The sequence below is a fragment of the Scomber japonicus genome, chromosome 2, assembly GCF_027409825.1.
Source record: "Scomber japonicus isolate fScoJap1 chromosome 2, fScoJap1.pri, whole genome shotgun sequence".
Lineage (NCBI taxonomy): Eukaryota > Metazoa > Chordata > Actinopteri > Scombriformes > Scombridae > Scomber > Scomber japonicus.
The window spans coordinates 16,784,228-16,804,653 of record NC_070579.1 but is presented as its reverse complement, the minus strand read 5'-3'; the positions used below and the strand labels follow the sequence as shown (position 1 = coordinate 16,804,653).

Genomic DNA, 20,426 nt, shown 5'->3' with positions numbered 1-20,426 from the left:
GAGATTCATACAGGCACCTGGTGCCAAATTAGGCTACATACATACTGCAGGACTCAGTGCTCGATTCAGATTTATTGCTTAGATTTTGTTCGGCTGCTCACATTATTTTTTAATATCAGATTCCAATGTAAACCAGTCACAGTCCTGAACTAACCCACATATGCAAAAGAATAATAAAAAGACGTTACGCGCAGCACGACATCACGAAAGCCACTGAAAGTGTTAACTGTTTCACAGAAACAATGTAAAAGTCGCCTGAATTTCATTTTGACTGTTCAGACATCTATCTGGTTTAGGACCACATATGAAAATGGCCCAAATCAGAATTGAAGAGATCAGATTCCACATGATACATGCTGTTCACACTGTAGCGAAAAAAACAGATCTGAGGGTATGAACTAAAAAAAAACAAACATCAGGTTTGGGCCACTTTTGCGTGCTCCAGCACAACGTCACAGAAGCCACTGAAAGTGTTAACAGTTTCACAGAAACAACGTAAAAGTCGGCTGAATTTCGATATGACTGTTGAGAGATCACAGTCAAAACAAAAATCAGACCTGTATCTGATTTCCACATGAATTTATGTTGTTCACACTGTTGTGAAAAAACAGCATATATATTCCTTTTTTTGACAGAAAAACAGATTATACTTTAGTACACGGACCCAGTACACCCATTGTATCAAAACATTAAAAATATAGGAACTGAAATTGTTCACCTATTCAGTATTCACTGAGTCTATTGCCAAATAAAATAATTTCAAACATACACACTTTGTTTCTTTATTCTTTCACCTGTTGACCAACATATTGCATAGTGGACTATATATTGAATATTAAAGCCATGTAAGTAAGCCATGCAAACTCCCTATAGACAGAGATGCTGACCACTGACCCACCATGTCTCCATTCCTGGTTCTCAGTTTCTGTCTATGCATAAAAAAAGCTCAAACAGAGCAACAACATGTTGGAGCTAAAGAGGCCAGATGGCAAACAAGCCTGACAGACCAGACCAGAATGAGGATATGACCTGGTTTCTAAATCATGGATTAACTAATAATTTTAATGTTTGTGATCAAAATCTCCAATATATTACATAAGAAAGCAAAATAAAACATTTAGGACTTTAAACTTGGTTTGCTTTCTTTCCAATAACACACTGCAGAGAAAGAAGCAGTAGTGGCTGAAATAAACTATACCTTTGTTAACTGATCTCTATTCACTGGCTGCTGACGGCTCGGTTCTCAGATGTCTAGTTTTGTGGATTCACCTTGCAATCCGATCCATGCTTGTGGAGGCACTTTCACCGGCTCAAACGTGACTTTTACACATTTCAAAAGTTAATTCAAATGTTCACTGTGGTTGTAGCTTAGCAACTGAGGGTTTCTTTGCAACGTGATATTCATTCAATAACAAGGAATAATTAAAACTCCAGCAGTAATAATTGTGTGCTTTTGGAGTCCAAAGCTAAAGTACGGACATGGACATAAGTGTGTGTGTTCGATAGAAAACAAGTTCCTCTTTTATCATATTAATGGCACGTGAATCATAAATCAAGCAGATAAAACGGACACGTTTAGGGCTCTAATTGATATGTGTGGGTGTGTTTGTTTGTTTCTGCATGTCTTAGCACCTGGCATGACCCGAGGCATATATATACATATAGTATAATCTATAAACTTATAACATATCTGCTTTACAGTGCCAACCAATGCAGAGTATTGCAACCAAATTCAAATGTTTTAAGTTTGAACAGTCTGTAGTAGCACAAGGCATCAAGGACAAATCTCTGGTGTGTTTGGCCTTGAGAGTGAAACTGTTTTTATGGAGGGGTATTCGAGATATGTTCAGGAAATGCAGATTATAAAAGTTAATATGTATAGATGTGATTAATAAACATGATGAGTCATTAAGTAGGTCACGTCTTTTTCTGTAAAAGCCATTTTCATTTTCATAGGAAGTGAGGATCTCTGGGATTCATATTCAGTGATTAATGTGGTTAGTATTTCAGAGGCTCTTTAATTCCTGATATTATTTGTTGACTGCAGATGGCTAGCATCTTAGCTTTAAGTAACTTCAAACATTCATGTGCCACATAGCTACTCTGCTACAAGCTGAATGTTTCACTAACTGCTGAGGGAAGCAACCAGTCTTCATCAGCACAAGTTTTGCCTTCCTTTGAGCTTTTCCTGCTGTCAGTCAGCATTTCTTTTATCTCTACAGTGAGACTCGTCTTGATATGTGCACCTTCTTGAAATGTAGATACATTCAGTCTTTGTAGGCAAGCTAACATCTGAAAACCTACTACACACTGTGTGAAAATAAGACAGCATACAAAGCAGTTATGTGAGATCAAAGAAGCAGAGTTTATAACTTAACAAAATTTAAATTTAATTTAATAAAAGTAACTCTCTTATCATACTCTTATTTCTATAAATTAATTAAGCGCTCAATTTCTGCTACATACACAGAAAAACAGGATATTTTTGAGCTTTTCATTCAAATTTATAAGCAGCTGACATTTTTCTGGCAGGGCACATTTGAAATAAAACCAAAACACTGCTGGGAGAGCATACCACAGGCCGTGTTTGTCTCTCACTGCAAATAAGTGCGTTGTTGTTTCCTGCAGCACATCGCCTTTATCAAATCACATCATGTGACTGAGCAGCGAGGCCACAGGCATCAGAGGCTGTCTGAGAGATGACCTCAGGCTAATCAGCAACAAGGCAATGCAGCAGATAAGAAAGCAACCAAGTAGTTATTGAAAAGGGTGAGAAATAGACTGTAGTAAACCATTAGGCTGAGCCCTTACACGAAAACCATGAATCACTCTGACAATAACAAACTGTTACTTCCTGTACCTTCTTTTTCCTTGGCCTCGCCTTTGGAGTGTTAGTGGTGGGTTTGGTCAGGCCCTCTGCATTTTCTGGTGGGCTTTTAAGTCCAGCCTGGGAAAATATGTAAAAGATGAAGAGATTAAGATTTACAGTGTAAGTGAACATTATTTCTATAACATTGATTAGACAAATAAGAATGTATTTACTGGGGCAACCACAAACAAGCCAGGAATATTGTGAACTAAAATCAGGCTGCAGGATAATCCTCATCAAGTTTCTACATTTTATATAAATATAATGACAACATGTGTAACAGAGTCTGTTCTTCTCCAAATAATATGAATTAAGATGCTTTGTGATTTCTAGAAATGTAGATTTCAATAATGCTGCAGTTCACGTGATGTTTCTGAGTGAGCTTACAGCTTTTGCAATATCAGTAAGTGTGAGAAAATTCACATCTTCAACAGCATTATTGTTTAAGACTCCTACCCTTAAAGAAAATAATTACTGATGTCAGTTGCATACTATTAAAAAGGTCATCAACTATTCATACTCAGTGACCTCAAATACCATACTAGGCAGTATACACAAGTCAGCTGACACTGATAACATCCTTAAAGCTCAGAGACCCACACAGACACATGCAGAAATGGCTTTGGTTTCAGAAAACAGCTTTTCCAAAACATGCTCATGTTATGTTAATCACGTCACACAGATCACATGGTTGGTGTTAAAAGGACTATGCAAGGAAATTTCAAGGGGTCATAAAGTTTGACCCTGGAATGTCACCTATAAACAACAACACTGCGTTTCGCAGACAGACTCAGACAAAAGGCTTCCATAACAGGTACGCTGAGAAGCATTAAGGCGTGAACAAAAGACGCACACATGCAGGCATGCTGCAAAGAAAGCTGAGCACCCACCCTTGTTCTGGGAACTGGTGTCGGTGTGTTTGCGTTGAGGTGGCTCGGTGACTCCTTTACGTCTGCATCTGTCACGTGGACCTCCTGGGACCAGAAAGAGGACATAGACAGTCACCGACAGCAGGCCCACAAAGGGAGCAACAAATCATGCTTAACAGAGTCCAGGGGGCATTTTTGTACTGTTCCCATTGTTGTAGCCTCATATATACAGTAGTTATGAAATCCCTTTTTACAAACAGTGTGATTTTAGAAGACTTCTTGTGTATGTGTGCTCTACTTTTGCTTTTCCACTGAGGATCTTAACAGCAGAGTCCAGGATTTAAACAGGTCAACAACCTGCATCCTCAAACACACACACTCATATAAACACCTTCTGCTCGTCAGCATTTTACAAGTGAAGGAAAAGGCTACACCAGTGATTGTATGTGCTGCGTTCAAAGGCACGAAGAGGAAGGTCAGAGGGTAAAGGGGCCTCCTCAGACTGTGTTTCATGTGCATATGTGTATGTGTTTTTGTGTAAGTGTGCATGTTTGTTTGTAAGACGATCTCATTCTCACTGAGGGGTTTCCTTTAGGTCAGCGGGGTCTCATGTAGCAGTGCCCTTAGAGGCATTCAAAGCACAGAACAGACATTAGTTACTGGAGACCATCATGACACTTTATCATTAATGTGTTTTGAGATTTGATTCTACCGCTAATAGAAATCTGAACCTTTGGATTGGAGTCAAACGTGATCACTTAATTGCTGAAGTTATTAATATCTTCAGCATTTTTTATTTTTTTTTGCATTGGCAAGCATGATGTCACGTGGGAACCAGACACTATGTTTGAAAATGGAAGCAGGAGTACTGTGAGAGAGGAGAGGAGAGGAGAGGAGAGGAGATGAGAGGTCAAATGCAGAGAAAGCCAAATCCCCCTGGTCATATCCTGGTCAGCCAACAGGGGCATCAGATGACCCATGTCACGTTTAAAGTCAATAACACAGTCATCAATCAACAAATCAAGACGTTGTTCGTAGACTGCGGAGATGGATGTCTTTCTAAAAGAGGAAATTCAGACAAGGGTTTGAAATATCACTAGCAGCAGCTGTCCCTCTCATTTCACTTTTTACAGTGGGCTGAAATTAATTTAAATTTGTTGTAATTTCATGCTTCAATTTATTATTGAATCGTTAAGTAAAGATAAGTCCAACGTCTTGAAAGATATGAAATATGTCATCCTAGTTAAGATGATTAGCATGTCTCTGTTAGCATTAAGCAGTCGGCTTTGATTCTCTGGCTCTTCTGTGTCTCGTTCCTCATTTAGGAACCTGTGAGGAGATATTTCATAGGTTGATACCAGTATTGTTAGACTCATTATAGTATATTCACTATAAGGCACATCATTTTCACAGGACAGAGGCCCTCATGTTGGGAAATGAAGTTTATAGGCATTTTAAAAGAACAGGGAATAGAAATGTTGTAAGAAATATATGTATATATGTATTTTATGAAATGTATATATATATATTTGTTTTTTTGGGGGTGGTTTTTTCTATTGTTATTCTTATTATTATTAGTCTTATAAAACAGAATCTGACATTATATAACGGATGGAAAATGATTTGTTCCACTTGGTTTGTTTCTTGCTACACTTTCCTGTGGAGGCTACAGGTTCAGCAACAAGACGCTGCCAGGAAAACTAGCAGACCAGAGAAACCAGCTAATCAATAAAGGCATCAGACATCCAAGCAGCAAATACAAATCAACAACCGGAGACTCAAAACAGCCACCTGTGGAGGAGTCTTTACTGCAAGGCTGTGACAGATGATCAATACGTGAATCAATTTAAGCTTGACATTATACGTCTGTATTTATAATCCATCAGTCCAAGTGAGTGGGCCGAGGGTGAGGTCACAGACGAGTGAGGAGGATCGCACACTGTTTAAAGTGCATGAACACAACATGTGAGTGTTGTCTTACCAGCTGCACTTCATTGTACTGACCAGCAGACTGAATCTATTTCATTTAAACATTGGCATCTGGTGTTTCCGTAAGTAAATACAGACCTTGAAAATGATAAGGGTTGATGGTTCTTCTGTGCAGACCTCTTTGTTTATGTTGGTCTCGAAGATGTTGCCGTAGTTCTGGATGAACTTGACCATAATTTTGTTGCAGATATTTTGGTCCTTCAGTGCTTCAAAACCAGAAGCCACACTGGGAAGGAGAGAGAAGAAATAAAAGCAAAGTGATCACATTTAAAGTAGCAATATAAATAATTATATGTTTTGTTCTCATTGTCAGCACCTGTGACTATAAGCAGTAATTGCACGCAATCTGTTGCAGTAGCTCCGCCAATGGCCGAATCTACCATTCGGGCAATCTGGGCAAATCCCCAGGGGCCCTTGAGCAGAAAGGGGTCCTCCATGATTGGATAAAAAAAGTGCATTTTTGTTTTTGTCAGGCTCCACAGAAATATGTCACAAGACTTGACCTATTCTTTTAACGTTGAAAGTTATCGTTGCTGTTGGAAATCTAGTCTATCCAAAACGGAATATGGAATTACAAGGTTTACACCGAACAACAGCGTTATCCAGTTGGAATAAAATAAAAGTTGTTTGCAGGAAAATAAATCTCACGATTGACTGTTTTATTTGTCATTTCGATAGTTGGACAAGTGATGATTGGTCATTAGGTCACAACGCACTGTGGTTAGTTTGTATCGACGAGTGTGTGGGAAAAATGATCAACTAGCTGAATGAGCTTGAGTTTCAGTGCCCAGGGGCCCTGGGTGTTTTGCTCCAGCCTTGGCTTAGCCTAGCCTGTCAGGCGGACCAAACACTGATGGGTGATGGAATACCCATCACTAAATATGTGCCGACTGTGATTTTTCCACTGACACCCAGTTCGTAATACTAGACATGCAAGGAGTTTCATCAGCGGGCCACAGGCTCAATCACCCCTGTTGCATCATTCGGTAGATAGACAGTGACTTAGCAGACATTTTAATTCAAAGAAAATCTTCGAGATTGTTACTTTAATCAAAATTCTTTTCACATGACATTTTGGGTGCGCCCTGATAGCCGAATGGTTACTGCGTGCTGCCACATAACTGTAACGTCCCTGCTTTGATTGTAGCCAGTGACCTTCATTTAATGTCATACCCCCTCCCTGACTCTCTCACCCAAAAAAGGCAAAAAAAAGCCAAAATAATCCAAACGTGACAAAATAAAGATGACAACATGACATTTTGATATATGTGGTTCTACTATCATTGTTTTACTGAAACGGACAGTCAGTCATCAGTTCGTTGACCTGGTTAAGATAGCTGAATGCAGCTGTTACTGAACAGCTGTGCGAGATGTACACTGGGCTGTAAGCCTAAATGTAGGTCTAATTATATAACTTGAACACACATACAAGCACAAGTATAGCCTCTGATGAAGAGAACAGGTTGTACAGTATGAAAGACTGCCGGTTATTAGTGGCGATGCCCATCGGTCTGACGGTGAACAGTCAGCCGGAGAACAGTAAAGCTGAAGATCTTTAAGAAATGTATGAGTACGATTTAAAACACACTGCACGGTGAAAATAGACTAGTGAGAAAAAATGGTACTGAGCTCAGCAGCCGCAAGGAGACATGAAGCCACTGACTGCATCATTTATTTATGAACATCATACCAACCTTGAAAATAGATCAATAAGGAAGGAGCGTTTCTTATACATCACCTGGAGTCAAACTTGTACCCTAGACTCAATTAGTGTCCTTTACCAATAGAGAGGGACCTTTATATATAATGGTAAGTACACCACAAGAAATACAAGTGCATCATTACATCTTTCACTCACTTTTGAACTGCAAAGGAATGCAATCAGTTCTTTATTAAATAGAGACAGAGCTGTTTAAACAACAGTGTCTGTTATAATGTAAAGAAGTTTATTAATGGAACATTTATGAGCAAGCTGTGGAAGTGAAGTTTTACAGTACACTGTGGTTTTATTCTCACTACATATGCTATAGCACCACCTGCTGGTTTAGACAGAAACAGAAATCAGAACAGTTGAATGAAAGCAGTAAAAGCAGCTATGGGCTCTAAATTAATCTAAATCTTAATATTAATACTTTCAGATTCATTGTCCGTTTCCTTCTTGATACACTTTCTTATATTTCCCACTAATATTTACTGTGCTTTTAAACTTTTTTCATTTTTAAAACAAAAGCCATTACATTTATTCTGTATCAAGTCCAAAAGTTATTATTTCTATTTTCAGTGTATTTCTATTTTTGCAGAAACGAAGAAATGTATGTGTGGACTTGACCGGACATTCATTATCTTACCAAATATGTACTGCATGTTTTGAAAGTGGACTCACTCTACTCATCCTGCTGCTCTGACACATGAAACACATGGTTAATATCTGACTCAACAACCAGAAGTAGGGGAAAGATCCTTCAGCATCAGTTATTATGGATGTCTACTCATCCTACTGCTGTGACACATAAAACCAATAGTTAATGTCTGGCCCCACAACCAGAAGTAAGGGAAAGATCCTTCAACGTCAGTTATTATTAATGTCTGTGGGCCTATTTTTTCAGGGCTACGGTAAGTTGTTAAGCCGTTGTTTACTAAAGGCTGCAACAAAATATCTTATGTAAAAGGTCACAATGAAAACACCAAATCTGCCAAAACCTTCATGTTCTTCAAAAAGTATGAACACACTCAGCCTGTTTACAGGACTGTTTGGGTTCAGTCTCACAGATCTTAAGTGTTGTTTTTGGCTGCAGTACTTGCACAGAGAAAGAAAAAGTTAACACGACTGTGAGTATCATACTGATATAAGACATCCTGCCTTAAAAAAAAAAGTCAGACTCACTGGAAGACACTGGGTCCAAACACAGTGGCGAGGTTGAAGGCAGTCATGCGGTTTTCCTTGTGGTTGCACTCGACGAGGGTGAGGAATTGACAAAGGTAGCGGAGGAGGCTGTGGTGGACATCTGGTAGCTGCTGGATCAGGTCTCTCATATCAGACCAAGAACCAGGATCACTGCACTCTACAGACACACAACAAGATTTCACAGTTGTTTTACTTTTAGAAACACTGACACAAGCTTCAGTAGGAACATTTGCTTTAGTGCTTGAAGCAGCTTTATTCAAAGTATTTTCAATCACAATTAGATGACAAAAAAATGAAATTAGGAGAGTGGCAGGAACAAGCAGATATCCTCTGGAACATAAATCTACTTTCACTTTAGTTAATAGTTATATTTATAGTTATAGTTATAATAGTTATCTCCAGCAGGCAGTGAGGGCTCCATCCACCTGCTCTGTATGATATTGAATCTTGATGTCTTCATGTATTACTCGTTACTTGTGCTGACGAGTAATATGTGAGCATTTAAGCAAATAGAACCTGAAAATATGTTGATGCTATTACTCTGAATACATAATTGGGTCAGAGTTGGATAAATGCACATGGCTACTGATCCCCAGTGACTGAGTGACGCAAACGTTGTGAGTGCATGCGCCTACGTGTGCATGTGTATGTGGGTATGTAGGTATGTGTGTGTGTGTGTGTGTGTGGGGGGGGGGGGGGGGTAATAATGGCTTAGAGTGCTCACAGCTGCTTCTCTGACTGCTGAGTAAAGTTCAGATTGTGTGCGTATGTGCGCACCTTTGGGTCAAGTACAAGGGCATGTGTTTTGTTTTATTTATTTTTTCTTTGGGGCTTTTGTTTTAACTGTTGACGAGGGTTCTACAGGTTAATACAAACATTCAAGAGATTAAATTGAAATGACACAGCGGATGCAAAGTGGATGCACATGAGATTAGATCCCATCAGAGCGCCAGACCAGGTCACTGCAGAGAACTACGCACCGTACAAGGATATGACAACTGTAGAAACACTGAAAATGAAATAACTTACAGTAATACTTCATCATTTTCAAATAATAAAATTATTGAAAATTATTATATTAAATAGTGGTGTGGTACAATATCAAGAATCGCACCACTTACAACCTTAACAAACATGGTGGTAGGTGTTTGTATGTGCTGACCAGTGTGTTGCCAGACAATGTAAGTATGTCTATGCCAGAGACAGCGCTTAAAATTAGCACCAGTCACCAGCCAAATGCCGGTAAAATACTCTAGCAGCTGGTAGATTTGCTTCACTCACCAATTAAAAAAACAATGGAAATCTGAGTGGCTGGTCAAATTTAAGCATTCACTGGCCATTTGACCAGTGAGACAAAAAAAGTTAATTTTGAACCCTGGCCAGAGATACTGTTCATACCATGTAGCTATCCTTTAACATCTCTGGGTGTATCAGTCACTGTGGTAATGTTGAAATCAGTAAGCAGAACTGCTTTATGGAAATATTGATATTATATATTTTTTGCATTGTTACTATGATGTACACTGCACTGCACAGTATTTACCAAACATTGTATCTGTTAACAGCTTTTAATTGAGAACCTATTATATTATACGATATATTTTGATACAATTACATGTTTTGTGACAGATAATTTTATCCCTGTCGCCCATTTCTACTGTAATCTGTGTGCATAGGCAAGATGCAGAAATGTGCATGTGTTTAATATTTGCAGCAGCTGTACTGAACACAAACTGGGTAATAAACTGTGTCTAGTACTGATAATAATACATTAAGTAGCCAAAATAAATGTATCTGCATTTTAAATAATGCAATAAAAGCAATAAAACATTATTACTCACTATTGTTTACTTTTTTTTCCTGCAGTACATTTGTACTGCAGGAAAAAGCTGTATTTTTTTAGGATAAATTAATTACAATGATAATATCTCAATACTCAAAATAGTCACTGAATAATTATTTGTCAATCAACTAGTTGATTAATCAGTATACTATATAAACTATGAAGTATAACAAAAATGTAAAAACATTGCGAAGGTGGTCACAGTGTCACTTACCATAAGCCTTGCTATCCTTGTTAACATGCGTTGGTGCCTGATGTTTTTACATATTCAGTGAACATAATGCTAAGCTGTAACTTAATCTGCTGATCCATCTCTCAGCAGATTTATCATTTATTCGTCATACACCTCACATGTTTTTAAACTTGCTGAATATACTGGTAAGGACTCTGGCCAAACCAGTTTTACAGAGTACACCAAAAATCATCATTCTAATGCGCTGTTTGGCCATTAGCCCTGGAAAATAGACTGATATTTAGGGAGTCTATGAGGACAAATTTTAAAAAATTGAGCCAAAATGTGTCCACTTCCCCCATCAAAGAGATTAAACCCCATGACGGAGGAGAGCGGGGAGAAAGCACAGATGTCTCACCTGCCAAATGACTCATTTTACCTTTTATGACCTTCAACGTTATTGCCAGAAATATGAAGTCCAACGCTCTTTAAATCACATAATCTCTCTCTCTCCCTCCCTCACACACACACATGCTCAACTCAGTCATGCCTTTTTATGCACCTCCTGGTGCAGTGGTGCAGATGGCTGCAGAGCTAATAGTACATTTCACCACCTAAAGATAGCATTGCTTATCATCCAATCAGAGTCATGGCCCAGATATTCACTGGTGAGGATATTAATATCACATTGTGGATTTGGGAAGTTGTGCGGGAGAAGTATCACATGATGGTTGTAAATATTTAAGGCTCAATCTTTAACTTCTTGAAAACCAATAAGCAGACGACGAATAAGGGCATGAGATTGAAGATTTAACAAACAGAATAGAATTGAGATGCAACCCCTTATTAGTGCAAATTATGAAATTGAAAATATAAGAACATTGATACTAGGATAAAATAAATAAATAAAAAAACACAAAAACCAAGCACACACCTCACATACAACATGTCATCCAAATTATTGCACAGTCAACCAGATTATCAGGACACATTTATTTTCTCAGAAACTACTCTTACCTTGGTGGTGCTGTATCAGTGCCTGTTGGACTGTTGAGTCTACCAGGCCCTGAGGCAGGTCCCTGAGGTACTGTTTGAGCAAGCTGGCCACGGTACACGTATCAGATTCAGAGAACAAGTCCACATCCTCACCACTCTCCAGACGATGTTTCAGGGTCTCCACAGCACGGACGTTCCCATTTACTCTGAACAAACCCTCCTGATGTAGAGCTGGAGGAAAGTCAGAGAAACACTATTTAGTTACAGATCAATCGTGTGATTAAGAGCCAGCCTATCTATCAATTATTCAATAAGAGGGCTCAAGAGGAATGTGATTAAGTCTGGCCCCTTAAAGTAGCTTTTCTTGTTATCATGTTTTACAAAGGCCAGGATTGTAACTGATATTCATTCGTCTTCAGAGGCTAATGATATATAATGATTTTGGGCAGCATCTATTTTATGTGGCAAAATGTCAAATCAATACCAATACTTTGACTGATTACAGGGTATCAAGTTTTCTTTGCTTTCCATGGCTTGATCTTTCCAATAGCAATACCATCAGGCTATAAGTCCAAATTTTACACAAAAAAGATTAAAAAAAACAAAACAAAACAAAGAAATCTCATATTATCTTGAAATTTGCAGGACGTAGGCTACAGTATAAGATATCCCCAACTAGAAGAAGGCATGCTGGTTTTAATGATCCCAGGGCTTTTCTTCTACACCAACCGTGAGGACAAACTTCACGTTTAATAACATTAATAATGAAAATTGGCATTATGTGTTTCAACACTTTTGAACTATGGAGACTAACAAAAAACATCTCTCTTAGTCTTGTTTGTACACAACCTGTATAAACACATTAAAGGGGCTTTATCCTTTAAAAATGACGATGGACACTTTAGACACATTTCTTAGTAATGATATCGACCGTACATTGTATTAATTGGACAGATAATTTATGATGCAGCTAGCTACTGTTAGCTAAAAGTCACACTGACGTCTCGCCTCGGCTGTGCAGGTAGTAGCTCGGCTATTATTATTTTTTTACTAAAACTATGCAATAAATGACTGTTCTTGTTGGCTGCTTGTCAATTAATACCGAGAACACACACAGGGGGAACTTCGCGGTACGAAAATTTAAGCTTACTCGACTTGTTAGTTAGCAAAATCTCGCTTTACACAGCTGAATTGGACTTTTAATAAGCTAACTTTAAGAAACGTTGAGTAAATTAGCTAACTATACCAACCTATACGTAAGGTATAGCAACATTACTGTTATGATATGCAGCCATACCTTTACAGCACTGTGGCGGTAAATGTAAAATGTGTGTTACTTAGCATAGTATTTGTATTCCCGTTACGTCATCACTGGCTGAGGGCACGAGTTTGACGGTGTTGTTGTAGGTTTCCATAGCAGCCACTAGATATTACTATAGAGACCTATTTTACTAGACCTATTCATTAGCATTAATTTGTATTCATTTATTTTTCAATTTTCTACGACAAAACAATGGAGGCGAGAGTTATTGTACGGTGAAAATGACAATTATAAATCAAAATCAACAGTTGGGAAAATCCCCAGATCTCACCGTGAGCCGAACTACTTTTCATGTAGAAAATAGTCCGTCCCTATGACAAGTATTGTCGACTACCGGTTCAGTAGATCATCCAGAGTGACAGCAGTTTCTGAAGTGAAATGTTCAATTTTTAAACGTAAATTTCAATGCTGTGAGCACCATAACACAAAATGATATTCACCTCCATCCACGGTAGTGGGGCGGAGTAATATGTCTATGGGGTGCAGGGTAATGTTTTTTAGCTTCTTAATTTTTTGTTTGTCAAATGTAAATCATCAAAGTGTAAAGTAACAGTAGCCTCATGATGACCATGATGGTGCATATTGGCTGGAATTGAACCTTGTCTGCTGACATACCATAAAAATAGAGACAGTACCATGGACAGCAGTCATCCTTATTGTAGGCCATATTCACTCCAGATGAAATCCTTTTAAGTTTTATACAAACATTATACTGACATCTAGTGGTCAAAAAGAAGAACTACAGAACATAATGAATAATGAATGAATGAAATACGTCTAGTGTTATACCAATATGTTTTAACCCTTAAACAGGCAGGGGTGGTAAATAAGAGGGGGGGTCCCGGTGCACATTGTCTGGTTAAGGGATTAAAGTTTAACCACACAGGTGTTTTCAGTCATTCTGGCTGATCTGACCTCTTGACCTCTGCTCAGGTTGATGCTGCTATCAGCAAACATCATGTACAGCTGAAGCTTCATTTTAGCTTCAGATATACTTTTAAATCCATTTTTGAACTTAAAAATTTGTACCTATCCTATATGGATTTTGACCTCCATCATTTAGACTGTATGTGGATTATAAATGGATCTTCTTATGGAGAACAGGAATAATGATCATGACAAGAAAAACACATTTCAGTGATGATTTGGGCACCCGACTATTGTTAAAAACTTGAACGTGAATCCGTCCTTTAAGAGGTACAAAATGAACTTAACAGGAAACTGAAGGAGGTGTCAATCAAGCACAGTCTATAAATGCCAACACTGTCCTGAGAAAATGTCTAATCAGGTACAATAACTGAAAACATCTGTGAGGTGGGACAAGACATTGCATAGAAAAGTAGCCAAAGACAAAAGCAATATTATAGAGAGTATTTTGAGATATTATTTTGGATATAGTTTTGCTACTTTTCCATGCACCCATTGCTTCAACTTCATTATCCGAAGTGGAAAAACAATGACGAGCACATTTTTAATGTAGAAAATTGTCCTTTTACTCTATTTTATTTGTTCTCGATAAAGTCGTTTTGTATTTTGACTAAAACCCTACCCCCTCATTCCTGTTTTTGTGTTATATTTTTTTGCCTAGTTTGTAATGTTGACTCTATTATCATATTTTAAAATAAACATTGCAAGAAATAGAAATAAATGCAATTTGATGGATTACACAATACAAGCACATTTCATTTGTCCACAGATATCCATACTGTAAATGGAACAAGCCTGCAAGACAGTTAGCTGTCATGTAATTGTATTTGACTTGCAGTTAAAGTAAAATGCAGATCCATTGGTATGATACTTAAATTGTGCCTCTCTAAACTTTTCTCTTATTATATTTTTAATTTTAGTTTCACTCACCATGCTTGCTGAGATACTCCACCATCTTCCGCACCACCAGAGGAACACCATCCTCTATGAGGCCCTTCTCACACAGCTCAAACAGGGACACTCCAAACAGCTTGGTTTGCTTGGCTGCTACTGCTCTGGGCCTCAGTATGGGTATCTGGACTATCTTCTTCATGTCTTCTTTAACTTGCACTGCTGTCTTGTTATGCTGCAGACAAAAAAAGCAGAGAGCAGCAGTCAGACTCTATCACTATGGGCACAGAGGGCAGCGTTGGAGCCAACATCAGGTTAGACACCACTGAGACAGATGTCCTGAGGGACGGAGGCTCACCCTGCTCCAAAGACTAAAAGGTGAGTGATGTGAAAGTGGTGTTGGGTTGTCTCTGTGGAGTCCATGCATGCATACCTCCCTCCTGCAGTTGTGCTGTCATGCACTTAAAATACAGTGTGTGCTTAGAGCTGGAAGTAAGAGAAAGAGGAGGGCTGGCTGTGCATGTGTTGCTACGACAAACGTCAGGTTACCATGCAACACCTTTGGTTAAAGGTATTGCGGTGATAGTGATACGCACACTTGTACAAATACACATATGCACATATAGACACAAACGCACTCAAGTGAAGTGATGACCAGCTGTCATTTAAGAATCAGTTCACAATTTTTCAAGTTTGTCGTAAAACAATAGTAAGGTGCACATGTGAACAGCTAAAACATGCTTTGCCTGTTATATTTATTCAATAATGTGTTCATACAGACAATTAAATTATCCCTCCCTAATCCATTTTTAATGTAAGTGAGGGAAAAAATTCCCCGTCCTTGTTCAATGCAAAAATGGATTTGAGTTTAGTTGAAGTTCATATGAGACTTCAACAGTCTTAAGTTTGACATATCAAAATAGTTTCATCAAATATTATCTGCTGTGTCCAAAATTACTCCCTCATACACTTACTCACTACTCCTTATATAATAGAAACTCATATGTTTATACAATAGATATTATTATAATTCAGTTAAGTTATAGGTTATTCAATAAATTGTGATTCAACCTATACTGTGTGACACATTTTGGGGTTATTAAGAGAAATTAAGATGTATGTCATGGATAGGAATTTTTGCAGGCAATATATATTGGATAAATTTGCACATAAAGAATTCGGACACTTCAATACAATGGCAGACAGTAAATATAGTGTACTAGGGAGTAATTGTGGACATGGCCCATGTCTTTTTAATATAAAATCCCCTCAAATCCCCTCATTTCATACTAAAGAGTTAGACATTTGAAGGTAACACATAAATGTCTATTTAAAACCTCATATTAGATAAATTAACTTTGGAAAACATTTTTACACAGGACAAAGATTTTGACCCCCATAACTTACACATTTAGAGGCAGTGTCTGTTCATATGGCTAACTGACTGCTGAAAAATTGCGAACCTGGTATTAGATTGCATATTAATTTGAATGGACATTAAGCATAAGAATTACAGCTGTCAATAGTGCATTCCTTCATTTGGACATTAAGAAGAGTGGAATGTTGAAAGGTTTCACTGGAAACTTTTCCAAGATCACTGTGTGTATAAAACAGAGTATGTGTGAGCCAAAACTGAAGCATACAAGAGTTGGCTCCTACAACATAAATGTATTTTCATCTCATGAAATGTGTGCTTGTGCTCTAATTGCCAGGCTGAGCATATTTGCCTCAGTGGACAAATATTTACCAGCTGTACATCTTATCTGATTTTCATGCAGGCAAACAGTTCCACATGTTGTCTTTATTTCTTCATATACTGAGACAGACTGTACAACATGCTCTCTCATTGTCTTGAGTGTAAACACTGATTGTACACACACTCGTCCTACAGAAGCCACATCTCAATTCAACGAGGTGACATTAGACAGAGCAAGGTAAATGACTGATTCATTCTGCACACTTAACTACAGTACATTGCATTTCTGTCTATGTTAAATCAGTACTAGGAGCAAAAAGAGTTAAGACACAAACCGGGAGAAGGTTTTGGACACTGGGTGAGAAGGAAAAGACTTCCTGCACTATTCAGAACGAGTTTAACTCTTGTTGCCATAGCTACAACCACACCATGTGACATCTTTTCGTTTCAGAGTTCACCACTTCAAACAAGTGAACTGACCCATGCGGTGAAATGATTGCAACAATGAAGTCCACAGTGACACAGTGGGTTTACTGTGTGCAGAGAGGAAAGAAGAAGTGCCATGGCATTTATCCCCTATGGGGCCAATTGTTTTGACATAATGGGCACAGGCATGTGCCACTCTTTGGTCAGCTGATTAAAAGCCCACCTCACAGATGGTGCTGAGATGGCTAAGGAGACATGATCTGTATCATGGCAGATGCTACGACAGTGTTAATACAACTTGCATCCACGCTGGAATGAGCATTGAAGAGGCTTTTACCAGCAAAGTAACAGGTGTTAATGGTGCTCTGTCATCCACTTTTCTCTGGCAGGTGCATAGAAATATGCCAGTGATGCACCTTTGTGATGAATATGAAATGATGATGAAGTATACTTGAATTTGGATAGCTGTTTGAGAATGATCGCAACTTAACTAAACTAAAGCTAAACTGCACTGAAATATTGTAGTCTGGCATATGGGATATAGAGCTGTAACAATTAGATGAGTAATACATTTGTCAATCAGCAGAAAATTAATCAGAAACTACTTTGATAAAAAAAAAAGTTAAAAACTACCAGCTACTCTAATGTGAATATTTATTGGTTTCTTTAGTCTTCCATGACAGTAGACAGAATATCTTTGGGCAGGGGACTGTTGGTTGAGACAAAACAAGAGGGTAGAAGACGTCACCTTGGGTTGTGGGAAATAGAGCCATCGCAAAACTAAATCAGAATTATTTATGTTTTAATGGTATTGTAGAAGGTAAATAATAATTATAATTATAATAATAGATTTTGTTTATATAACGCTTCTTCTTGATACCCAAAGCATGTCTCAGTGAAGGGAGGAAATTCAACCACTACCAATATACAATGCCCAGCTAGGTGATGCATTGCAGCCTTTTAACAACAGTGCGCTCAACATACATCAGCTCGAGGTGGAGAGGGAGGAAATCATTGAGCCATTTACACTAGGGAAAGATTAGGGTGGCCAGATGGAAAGACCCAGGTTGGGAATTTTGCCAGTACACTGGGAAGCCCCCTACACTTTGCAGTAAATGCCTTGGGATGTTTAGTGACCACAGTGAGTCAGGAGGACCTCGATTTAAGGGCTGAAGGACGGAAAAAAGGACAAAATCTTAAAATCTACTACTATTAAATCTACTTTTTAGTTGGTAATAATGTTAGTAGGTCACACCACGGTGTGTGTAGTCATGAGTAAACCAGTAGTACTACTACTCATGCAGGTGTTAAAGAGTTAAGCCGGTCTGAGCTAGGTCTGACTGTGATAGGCCTTTACTGAGCAGATGTCCCCTAAATCTGTCTTTGCCCTTGCTCACACACACACACGCATGCAGGCACGCACACACGCACACACACGCGCATGCACACACACAGACACACACACACACACACACACACACACACACACACACACTCACATCCTTCTTCTGTGTACACCTGTGTACAATAACACAGGTGTACTTATGTGACACTGACCTATATATTAGTCATTGAAAAAACCTGCTGTCTAACTCTCTCAGCACTGTGTCAGAGATCCAGAGGGGACATATACTTCCCTTAAATTGTACCTTTCATTTGAGCCTGTCTGTCAAAGCTCACATGAGACCCAACAACTGTTCTTCTGGGCTGGTGTCAGGTTTTGCTGATTCGTCGTCTGACATGGCAGTTTAAGATCTATTTTTTCTTTATTGTCTTTATTTTCTCACCACATGAAAAGTTTATGCAACAAATGAAACTCTGTACATATGTGAACTAAAATTGAGAAAACAAGAATTTACACCTGAGAGATACAGGCAGTATCTTTATAATCTGTGTCAACACTTTTATATCAAAGCTGAGCTGCAGTGTTGAACCCGATGCGAAACTCTGGATGTAAGCAAGGTCCCCTATTTGTGCTTTTATCATTTATTTGGTGTGAAAGTGACAGAAACTGAACATATAAAAACATCAGACTCCTCACTTTGTCCTCCCACTTAAAGCAGACCTCTCTCCCCCTTATGCACTTTAGCATTGAACGTATTAACACTACTTTTCAAGCTTTTGTCCCTTTTGTGCCACAGTATAGAGCCCGTGTGAACCAAAAAGCCAAGCATAAAGGGAAACACATACTGGTGGTACCCAATTGCCTCTATTGTTTACAAGGACAGTCAACCGTGATTAGCCTAATAATCCTCATCTCCCTCTCCCCTCCCCCATCCTTAAAATATTTTCACACTGCAACTTCTGACAGTGAGAAAGAAACCTATTTGTCAAGGGACAATTGAGGGACTCTGGAAGCTAAATGACTGTGGAAGTTTGTTTTCTTCCCTCATTTCCTTAAGCATTTTAAATAAAGAGACTGCTCGGGTTTCTCCTCTTAAACATTTGGTGTAGCTTAAATCGGTAAAAAAATGTTTCTGAAGAGGTTTAACGCGTGTACACTGTTAATAGATGGAGTCATTTTTTGTGCCTTTAAAACTTGCTCATGAAGGGGAAAGCAAGCCCTAACATGTGCCCTCCTTTCCCAACCCTCCACCCTTTCCCTCCCTTTTGAATCTGCCTCTGTCCCTATATGGGTGGCCATTGAAGCAACTGGCAGCAGAGGCACCACAAGTAACAGCTGCAAGGCTCAAAGAAAGTACTGCCTAAGTTCTTAAATGTATGTTAAAATTAGGCAGTGAGAGTCGTTTAGTTCTTATAAAAGGCTATTTTCAACTTGGAAAGTTTGTGGAAGGTGACCTCATTGAGGCTTTGGATCATTTCTTGGAAAAAAATTACAGGCATGAACAGGAAACATGACGTTTACTGTGTGTTTATCCCATCTCGCTTTCTCAAACTGCTGTGCAGATGTACCAGAATGGCAGATGGAAAACAGAACATAGTTTGGCAAGGAAGCTGATTTCTCTGTGAAGAGAGAAAGTATTCAGCATGATGCTGGCAGTCACGTAATCTTTGAGGAAAGTTACTTTAATTTAGGGACTGAAAGAGAGTTGTCCCTTCTTGCCATTTTAAAAAGCCACCAGAACATCTAACACACATATACACACACCAACCATTAGAAAAGAGTGTGTAGACTGACACTGAAACACACACAGTCCCGTTATGCATTCTTTAGCCCTTAATCACAGACTATGGGATGTCTCTGAGCCAACCCAGGCTTTGTAGTTTCTACTCACACAGATGGTCAGAGCTCCTGCCCCCATTCTTCCAAAGAAGAAACGCCTGCAGAGGCAAAGATGAGAGGAAAAGTTGGTGCTATCTCCCCTCCTCCTCTTCTGCTCACTCTGTTCCAGGGTGCACTCCTTGACTTTTCCCAATGGTGGGAATCCCTTTTGCCTTAAATAGTGCCATGCAAATACTCCAAAAACACAATGCAGATAGTCCAACCCGGGAGAGAGTGTATAGAAGTGCTGTCAACACGGGCAGACCTACTCATGAGCACAGATTAGTGCTTGTGTCTTC

At 38.8% G+C, this 20,426-nt stretch overlaps 1 protein-coding gene across 1 annotated transcript in view; it reads right to left on the bottom strand.

The window, feature by feature from the left end:
• Positions 1-20,167, bottom strand: part of fam13a (family with sequence similarity 13 member A) — a 61,383-nt gene extending 41,216 nt beyond the window's left edge. Inside the window, exons 1-7 of the mRNA XM_053326276.1 lie at positions 20,141-20,167; positions 14,822-15,017; positions 11,665-11,874; positions 8,612-8,789; positions 5,806-5,953; positions 3,760-3,843; positions 2,861-2,947 (exon numbers count right to left, since the gene is read on the bottom strand). Of these exons, the coding sequence (XP_053182251.1) occupies positions 2,861-2,947; positions 3,760-3,843; positions 5,806-5,953; positions 8,612-8,789; positions 11,665-11,874; positions 14,822-15,017; positions 20,141-20,167 (930 nt within the window). The remainder of the gene's footprint in view (positions 1-2,860; positions 2,948-3,759; positions 3,844-5,805; positions 5,954-8,611; positions 8,790-11,664; positions 11,875-14,821; positions 15,018-20,140) is intronic.
• Positions 20,168-20,426: the final 259 nt, after the last annotated feature.